General features: G+C 38.8%; 1 protein-coding gene across 1 annotated transcript; it reads left to right on the top strand.

Annotated features, from left to right (window-relative positions):
• The first annotated feature begins 318 nt into the window (after positions 1–318).
• LOC139326997 (E3 SUMO-protein ligase PIAS1-like) lies at positions 319–9,582 on the top strand. Its single transcript, XM_070956693.1, has 4 exons — positions 319–518; positions 7,049–7,493; positions 8,996–9,057; positions 9,520–9,582. Exons 1-4 carry the CDS (start codon positions 489–491, stop codon positions 9,580–9,582), a joined length of 600 nt encoding a protein of 199 aa, XP_070812794.1. The 5' UTR covers positions 319–488.
• Positions 9,583–10,021: the final 439 nt, after the last annotated feature.

Below are 10,021 nucleotides of genomic sequence, written 5' to 3'. Positions count from 1 at the left end.
CCTGCTTGGGCGGGGGATTGGACTAGATGACCTACCAGGTCCCTTCCAACTCTGTTAATCTGTATCTGTATTAAGGAAGTAAGCAGTAGATACATTTTAAACGAATAAATGAGAGAACTAAATGAAGCAGTTTGAGGCAGTGGGTAAAGGCACCAGGCTAGAAACTGAGAGACTGAGTTCTAGTTCTGCTTTAGGCTCTAAGAGAGCTGAGTGACCTTGGGGCCAGTCATTTTCAGCCTGTGGAAGGAGACCATGGCAAACCATATCTGAAAACTTGCCAAGAAAACTGTGGGAATGAATCCAGGCAGTCATCAGAGTTAACACAGACTTGAAGGCAGAAAAATAAAAATAAAAAATGAAACAGATGGAAATCATCAGATACTTTGCCGTCCATCTCCATTTGGCTTCATCTGCCAAGAAGGTGAAACTTGTCCAGAGCAGACAAAGACAGCAGAAGAAGTGATGTGATTCTGCAGCTGACTAATGCAATGAGTCCAACACAGAATTGTGTATTGCAGGTAAACAGGAAATGCTTATGGGATAATTTTTACTTTAGAAGGTACTGACAGCATGCAACAAGTAATATTGCAACTAGCTGAAAGGATTAATTAGTATAATTGACAGTTTTAATAGTCTGCCTCCTTTCTTCCTTCCCTCCAATTTGTTTGCTTCAGTATACAAAACATTTTCTTATGACTCATTGAATAAAATGAGGCTCCTTAAAAACAACAGCTCTGCTGACAGTGGAAATTCCTATTCATAATCAGTGATGTCCTGATAGGTGGGACATGACTGCAAAAATGCCTGGAGTTAAATCTCAGGTGGGACTGAAAGTTGACATTTTCTCTAAGAGCTCGAGCCTAGAATTGTGCAGTGCTTTAAATTCAGCGGCAAAACAGTACTTTGGAGCATACAATTATGCACATGTCTGTGGCTCCTTATAGCAGGCATTTTTTTTGAATTTTCATGAGAAAAAGACATCTTTGGTTTAAGGAAAAATTTGTATTCTTATATATGTACAACGATCCTGGATTTATTATCCAAGTTCATTTACATATATTTTTTGAAAAACTGACTGATGTCTACCTTGCATTCCAGGCTAATGTACATCAGTTCTTAGGTAGGAAAAACTAGACATACAGGTACAAGGTAGGTGATGTCTGGCTCGTACCATATATAATCTATACCAAGATTAAGCATCAGCCAGCAGTGTATTGCAGTTGTCAAATAATGGACTATATCAACAGAGGTTTAATGTTGAGCTTACGAAAAAGGATAGTTTTGCTCTATGCTGCACTGGTCAGATTTCATGCGGAATACGGTGTCCAGTTTTGATTGCCACAATACAAGAAGGATGCTAAGAAACAAGAAAGAGTCAAGAGAAGAGCAGGAAAGAGAGCAAAGTCTTGGAAGCTACTTCCTATATAGAGTAGAGCAGGCAGGGGAGCTTTACAGAGGATGATCCAAGCTCAAAATAAAGACGAATTTTTGAATGTGAGAACTAGTCAGCAGTGTTTTAATCTGCCTTCTAGACTCGTGGGGGTGGGGCCTGCATTTGTGGATGGTTTCAAGGAAAGATTGAACAGCAACATGTTTGGGGTGTTTGTAGGATTCTTGTCCTGGGCAGGGATGTTTGGCTAGAAGATTTTCATGTCACTTCCAGTCCTATGATTTTATTATTATTATTTATTTTATTTTATTAAATTTCTATACCGCCCTTCTCCTGAAGGACTCAGGGCGGTGTACAGCCAGAAATAAAACCATGACAGTATAAAAATTAGAAACAATTTAAAACAATTAAATCAATTGGCCGAAAATTCTAATAAAACAATCCATTAAAATAGTAAAAATATTATTATTATTTAGGCCAGCCCTGCTTGTTGGAATAGTAATGTTTTTAGGGCGCAACAAAAGGTACGCAGGTCGGGAATCCTACGAATCTCCGGGGGCAGCTAATTCCAGAGGGTGGGGGCCCCCACAGAGAATGCTCTCCCCCTGGGGGACGTCAGCCGACATTGTCTAGCTGATGGCACCCGGAGGAGCCCCTCTCTGTGGGAGCGTACCAATCGATGGGAGGCTATCAGTGGCAGAAGGCGGTCTCGTAGATACCCAGGGCCCATGCCATGGAGCGCTTTAAAGGTGGCAACCAACACCTTGAATCACACCCGGAAGACCACCGGGAGCCAGTGCAGCTCATGCAGGAGCGGTGTTACATGGGAGCGCCGAGTTGCTCCCATAATTACCTGCGCAGCCGCATTCTGGATCAGTTGGAGTCTCCGGGTGCTCTTCAAGGGGAGCCCCATGTAGAGAGCGTTACAATAGTCAAGACGGGAAGTGATGAGGGCGTGAGTGACTGTGCGTAAAGAGTCCCGATCCAGAAAGGAACGCAACTGGTAAATCAGGCGAACCTGATAAAAAGCCCCCCTGGCCACAGCCGTCAGATGGTCTTCTAAGGGCAGCTGCGAGTCCAGGAGGACACCCAAGTTGCGAGCCCTCTCTGAGGAGGTCAAGATTTCACCCCCAATAGTATGATTTTATGATTCATACAAGATTTTCATTACAAATAATGAGGGAAATAGAAGAAGCTATAAATCATATGAATCTCTTATTTTGTACTCTATACATGCAAAATATTAAGAATTTCCAATGGTGATATTTAAGGGTAGAAACTTGATAGAATTTGCAATTTCTGTCTTGGGCGGTTAATACTAGGGTTTTTTTTTTCCTTTCAGTTTGCAGTATACATTATCTTTAGTGCCTGAAAAAAATGCATAGAGGCTTTTTCATTTCCTAAGATGAATGTTGCATTTTTGAACAATAACTTGTAAATAGCTAAGATTTGCTTAAGCAGGGCATTTTAGTGGGGACGACATCCACAAACATTTCACTACTGACAATACAAGTAGTTCTCAATTTAAAACCACAATTGAGTCCAGAATCTCAGCCACTGAGCAGAGCAGTCATTAGGTGAGATATGACATGATGCTCAGTTTGATTATTTGTGGTCTTTAGGGGCTTATAAAAAAAGCTACCTGAAGGATTCCCCTCCATTCGCAGAAGGGCATGGCAGGATGTCAGCACTCCTTTGTGCGCACAAGGGACTTCCTTTGGCAGGTGCAGAGAGCTCAAATAATCAGGATCTGAGCTCTGTTTTTCCACCCCACCAAAGGAGTACAGACACAGACAGATAGACACACAGAGGCAGCTTCTTTCAGGGAGGAAAGGGTTGCAACTTGCAGCTTTCCTGCTGGCTTCTCAATTTACTTTTTGGGGAAGCTGCCGGAGAAGATTGCATAATCACAGGGCGCTTGGCAGGAAGTTGTAAATTGAAACAGGTTGCCAAGCATCCAAGTTGTGATCATGTGACTGGGAGGGCAGGAAATTTTACGACAGCCAAAATGCTTTATATGGGCTATTAAGCACCCTTTCGGAGGCCATTGTAATGGTCATTAAAAGACAGGTCATAAGTTGAAGATGCAAAAGTTTTAGAGATCATTAAAGCATCTAAGGGTCTCGACCAGATATGTGAAAACAACATATATTTTAATAAACTAAAACTAAACTAAACTAAACTAAACTAAACTAAACTAAACTAAACTAAACTAAACTAAACTAAACTGAACTAATAGAATATACTGCCATTTCTCCATTTTAAGTAACTCAGATTGTTTAATATTAAGTAAGATGGCTTAAAAACATGATTGTCAATAGATGATTCAAAGGATAATAACTCTACTTTATCAGTGATTCCCCTTCCCCAAAGTTTACCTGCTATTTTCAGTCAGAGATTGTCCCACGGGGTCAATTTGTCAAAGGTTGAACTCATCTGTGCTCTGCCCCCTTCTGTGCCGATATTACAGCAGAACTGAGCATCTTCGAGAGACCTCAATTGTGAGATCCAGGGAGTTGCATAATAACTTTCTAATTGTGTCCGTAGTGGTTTCTTTTTCTTTATCACTTGTATTCCACAGAGAAGTTGGAAGTCAAACGTGATTTCGCTTAGTGGTAAAGCTAAACATAAAAAATTATTTCATAATATGCTGTCTGTAATTTGGATGAAGGATCTAGAGATATGCCTTCCCAGAATAATGTCTTAATATTTTATTAATCTGCTTAAAACAATTTAAAAGTTATTAAAGTAATGACACTTTGAAGTAAATCAAGGTGTCATTACTTCAATAGCTTTTAAATCGCGAAATAAGGTTGTCAAATAAGGTTCCTTTTTACAGCATTTACATTTCAATAAACCCATCAGATTTTTAGCTATTTAAGAGAATAGGTTCTGGCACAGGTTAATTTTTCTGTAGTTTTTTCTGTAGAAAAAAAAATAGGCTGTTATAAATTTTTTGAAAAATTTAAAAGCATGAAATAAAATAGTAAGAAAAAAGTAAAAAGAAACTTTTATAAATTAGCCTTCCATAAAATGGGTTCAGAGGTTCAAATTCCTCAGCATTGTAAGCAAAGACCTGTAAGTTCAAGCAGATGAAATCAGTGATGAAATCTAAAAATTTTTCCTATGGATTCTATGGGCGTGGCTTGGTGGGGTCATGTGACTGGGGGGTCAAAAGACAAACTCACTTTAACAATGGTAGCGCAGCAGACTAAAGCACTGTTATTAACAGCTGCCTGTAATTACTGCAAGTTCAAATCTCACCAGGCTCAAGGTTGACTCAGCCTTCCATCCTTTCTAAGGTAGGTAAAATGAGGACCCAGATTGTGGGGGCAATAAACTGACTTTGTATAAATATACAAAAGTATGAAGGCTATTGCTCAACGTATTGTAAGCTGCCCTGAGTCTTCGGAGAAGGGCGGCATATAAATCAAATAAAAAAACAACAACAATGTCCTGCCGGAGCAGGGGGTTGGACTAGATGACCTCCAGGTCCCTTCTAGTCCTGGATTGATTGCTGTGCTCTTTCAAGGTATCCTCTGAAGTTGCATCTAGTGCCAGGTTTGTGGTCCTTCCTTCCTCTCCTTTTTCCCTCCCTTTCTTTCTTTCTTTCTTTCTTTCTTTCTTTCTTTCTTTCTTTCTTTCTTTCTTTCTTTCTTTCTTTCTTTCTTTCTTCCTTCCTTCCTTCCTTCCTTCCTTCCTTCCTTCCTTCCTTCCTTCCTTCCTTCCTTCCTTCTTTCCTTCCTTCCTTCCTTCCTTCCTCCCTTCCTTGCATCCCCATCCCAACTCCCGATTTTTGGCTTAGCAGGCTTCAGGGAAGCCTTTTGAGAGCAAAAACGGACTTCCCCCAATAGGTAGCAAAAAATGTTTTAAAAAGTAAAAAAAAAGTTCAGAGGATCAGCACAGCTGATTGTCACAGCTGATTGTTGGAACCTTTTTTTTACTTTATTAAAGCATTTATTGCCTTACCTATTGCCCGAATGGGTAGTAAAAAAATGCTAAAAGAAAGTAAAAAAAAAAAAGTTCAGACGATCAGCTGTGCCGTGCCATCGTTGGAACTTTTTTTTTACTTTTTAAAGCATTTTTACTACCGGTTCGGTGAATCAGGCACATTTGTTACCACCGGTTCGGACGAATCGGCCAGAACCGGTAGCATTTCACCCCTGGATGAAGTGCTCCTCAGTCTCTCGATTTGGTGAGTAACTCTTTAGGGAAGAGCATCGCTCAGCACTCACCTCTGCTGCAGCTTTACTCTTTTCTTGATGGGCTGTATAGACAGGATTCTGCATGTGATCTTAAGAGAAAATAAAGCGGCACTGTAAATTATTTAATGACATATGGTATGGTAAACAATGGAATTGCAGTAGATAATTTCATTTCATTTCCTTACTTGGTTTCCCCTTTTTGTGTCTGTGACTTTCAAGTGAATTTTTGACTCCTGGTTGACTAGTCCCTGTAGTTTTCCTGGCAAGGTTTTTCAGAAGTGGCTTGCCATTGCTTGCTTCCTAGGGCTGAGAGTGAGGGACTGGCCCAAGGTCACTCAACTGGTTTCCTGCCTAAGGCAAGACTGCAAGTCAAGGTCTCTATTACAGTCACTTTCACATTTCTATCTAACTGCAGAGACTGCATTTTTGTCTCTACTATCATTTAACAACAAGTAATCCTCAATTTATGACTGTAATTGAGCCCAGAATTTGGGTCTTAAATTGTGACAGTTATAAAGTGGGTTACCATGTGACTGCACCCAATTTTACAACTTTTTTTGTGGCAGTTGTAAAGCAAACACCATGGGTGTTAAGCAAACTCATTGTTCACTTTGGGGTGACTTTTGCTGGAACCTGGAAGTAAACATCAGTTTCCAGCAGAAACAATCATAAATTGTGGTCACATGACTACAGGGTTCTGCAAACAGCCATAAATTCAGTTTGGTTGCCTTCGGCTTGTAAATCTCATTTTTAGGTTCCTTGTAATTTCAGACACTTGCTAAGCGCCCGGTTGTAAGGTGATTGTATCTGATTGTCTTAATTGCTTTCTTGTCTTCTAGTAAATCTTTAACCTAATTAATTTTGTTAACTTTCACAGAGGATATCCTAAGAGGATATTAAATATTTTCTTATTCTGCCCTATGTACTCTGGAAATGATATGATTTGGGATGTAGTGATTTATTGCCAGATTCTTAGGCTCTTACTTCATATATTTTTGTTCCAGACTGAATAACATATTGCTTATTTGTGTAAGAGAAGCATCGGGGGTTTTGCTTAATTTTATTCTATAATTTTCCCTGCACAATAATCAGTGGTTGACAGATTTTGGCAGAGTTGCAGGCATGCCACTCATTTGATGTTGAAAGGACCTTCCTCTCAAACGTTGCCCATAATAACATGTATTATTTCTGAAATGTATTATGAGAGGAAGAGAAAACATGCTCCTTAATCAAGTTCTGAACTCACAATTGGGAAGGGTTTTCCCCCCAATACAGAACAACAGCAGCAGCAGCAATAATAATAATGAGAAGATGGTGATGATGATGAATGTATGTTCGGTGGAGCAAAGTTATGCTTTGCTTGACTCTCTCTAGAGTTAACTCTCTACTCTCTCATGTTCACAGACAGCTCTGATTGAATAACTGTTGTCTTGCCTTTTTGTTTGTCTTCAAGCAAATGGTGATGAGCCTCCGAGTCTCTGAGCTGCAGGTGCTTTTGGGTTACGCAGGAAGAAACAAGCACGGCCGCAAACACGAACTACTTACTAAAGCACTTCATTTGCTCAAGGCTGGCTGCAGTCCTGCCGTCCAAATGAAAATCAAAGAACTTTACAGGAGGCGGTTCCCGCAAAAAATAATAACCTCTGCAGACTTGTCCATCCCAAGCGTCCACTCAACGTCCATGTCCTCCCCTTTGTCATCCTCTACCATTCCACAACTTGCTTTCGATGGCCACCCGGCAACTTCGCCGTTACTTCCCGTTTCTCTCCTGGGACCTAAACATGAACTGGACCTGCCCCATCTGACCTCAGCACTCCACCCAGTCCATCCAGACATAAAGCTTCAGAAGTTGCCATTTTATGACTTGTTGGATGAACTGATAAAACCAACCAGTCTAGGTAAGGGAATAATATTGTCACTTTTATAAATGCAATCATTATATGCATGAGGATGTAAGTAATACACTTAAGGATCTCATACTTTTCTTCCTTGACAACTCCCAACTTACAGATTGAAAGCCTTTGGTTACCTCCAGTTTGGATGGAACGATTTCTTGACTTTTAAAGATGGACTGGGGGGTGGGTGCTATATATTTATTGAAAGAAATTTAGGCGGAGTGAACATGATACGAATACAAACAAATATGGCCAGAATATGTAATTGTAAACTGTTGAATTATTCTTCAGTAGAAAACAATTTGACTAGAGATTATTTTATTAAATAAGTTATTGGACCATCAATGCAGAATGCTTCTTACTAATGAAAAAAAGTCTAAGACTTAACCTACAAATTTTAAACATGTACTTTGGAATTCCAGAAATTTTTTGTTAACAATGTGGCACTTTTGTTTTGCTAATGCAAGCAATCAAAATGACAAAATTTTGAAAGACTTTAAATGCTTGAAACTTAATTTATTTCGCACTATGGAAATTACCAGTTCACCAGAATGCTTTATTAGCCATCTTGTTACACACACAAAATTTGGGCTAACTAGCTCAAGAAGGGAGGAAAATCTGTTTATAGACTTTACTAATTTTAAGACCATTTTCGTTAATGTGTTTTCTCTTAATTTTGAACTAATATGTAAAGATGCTGAAATAAGAGATTTCTATTACTTTTTCCTAAATGCATTAGACTAAAATTTGGTTGGAAACTATAGGGATTGTAGTCCAGTGTGTCCAGAACCACAAGACTTGAGAAATTATGAATACTTTATTTGTTGATTATGGTAGTCAGTGAGCAGGCATATGACAAACAGTACAAAAACACTAGTAAAACCACAAATAATCAACTAGAGAGTGTGAGGAATACAGAAGCTAACTAAAATATATTACTGGCCAGAGCCTAAAATCAAATAAAATTATTGATACTGTAGTATAGCCATAAAATAAAGTGAAATGTCACTTACAGTTGAGAGCACTTTTAGTCATACGTATTTAGCTATAAACAAAAAAAAAGAGATGTTTGATCATTAAAAAGGTTGCAAAATGAGACAATTGGCAATCTAGAAGATGCTAAAAGTTTTATAGTCCGATGTGCCAAATGTGAGCTGAGGGCAGAATCTCTTAGCTGCAGAACCAAATGTGGCTGTTGGGTAACATTTCAGGAGTCTAACAGAAGAAGTTATATTGTATAAACTTTGGGAGAGGTGGGACATTTGTTATTATTATACATGTTCCATGTTTTGAAATGTCTGAGAGCCACCTGCCTTATATGAAGGAATCCAACTGATCTATCCATTGTCCTGTGGCTTTCTGGGTGTCTCAGGAGGAATACCGTATATTGATGTGAAGCTTTTCAGATCCTGAAAGAATCTGTGTCTCCAATATTGCAAATCATTAACCAATTTCATGTATATTTGTGTAATATTCAGCTCTCTAACTATTTCCTTTTCAATTAGGAAGAGGAGATAAATTGAGCTTTTCAATCTCTAATGAATTCTGGTCAGAAGCACAGAGTAAGGTAATAATGTAATATTGCAAACTCCAAATAATTCCTGTCCAAGAGAACTTTCCAAAGTCCTAACACAGCCTTTAATGGCTTTCTTGAAAGAGATTACTTACCAGCTCTGCTTCAGACAAACGGTGCAGCTCTACAGCAGCACGAATGCACACTTGAAATGATGTTTCTTAAAAAACAGAAGTGCAGATAAATGTTTTTGAGAATTAACATGCCTTGGGGTATGTTAAAATGCAGTGGTACCATAGTTAATTGTTCAAGGCTAATTGTTAAATCCTGTTAATGTATTAGGTTAACTCAAAAGCATCTGTTGAAGTCTCTTTTGTGTTTGGAGTATGCTCACATTTTTTTTAATGTTTGTTCAGACTCTAAAGGGCTGATGCAAATTCCAGTTACTTGTGACTTTTCCTGTTTGGATGACGGCCAGCCCTGCTGAGTCTCTGGCTTTTTTCTTTTCTCTCTCAGGGCCCTAATAGACATTTGGGTTTCCACACTTACAATATTGCTATCGTTTTGAGGGCTTGTTGAAGAGAATCAGAACTGGCTTTCTGCCCCTTGAGAAGTAGATGTCCTCTTGCTATTACTCTTGAGATACAGACGTTCTTTGGTCGATGGAAATAAATTCATGGACAAGAATTTTTTTCTTAAACTATACGGTTGCAATTTGAGAGTTTTATTTTAAATGTGTTCTTAAGATCAGCAAAATAATTTTGTCAGTGTCTTATAAGATCACGAAGAACAAGTTAAGTCTCTGGCTGTGACTATGAATAAATTCATAGTTTATAAATGAAATGTACAGTGGGGACACACTTTTATTTTAATTTGAAATATTGAGCTGATCCTTCTGCAGTTTTTGATGCCTTTCAATAGTGAAACAAGATAATGCCTTATGAATAAAAAAAATTGGACCATTTCATCCTTTAGTATTGTAAAATGACATGGGATTAATTCCCTGCTAATCCCGGAT

Source organism: Pituophis catenifer, unplaced genomic scaffold (genome assembly GCF_029215685.1).
Source record: "Pituophis catenifer annectens isolate HBS135680 unplaced genomic scaffold, rPitCat1.0.hap2 SCAF_493, whole genome shotgun sequence".
In the NCBI taxonomy this organism is placed as follows: domain Eukaryota; kingdom Metazoa; phylum Chordata; class Lepidosauria; order Squamata; family Colubridae; genus Pituophis; species Pituophis catenifer.
This window is presented reverse-complemented; position numbering and strand designations above follow the sequence as displayed.

What these genes read in the sequence shown, in the direction of transcription:
- LOC139326997 (XM_070956693.1), top strand. Translation starts at nt 489, where the DNA reads ATGAGTCCAACACAGAATTGTGTATTGCAG. An exon ending in GATAAAACCAACCAGTCTAG is followed by an intron (nt 7,494 to 8,995) that starts GTAAGGGAATAA and finishes CTTTTCAATTAG; the next exon opens with GAAGAGGAGATAAATTGAGC. An exon ending in GGTCAGAAGCACAGAGTAAG is followed by an intron (nt 9,058 to 9,519) that starts GTAATAATGTAA and finishes TTTCTCTCTCAG; the next exon opens with GGCCCTAATAGACATTTGGG.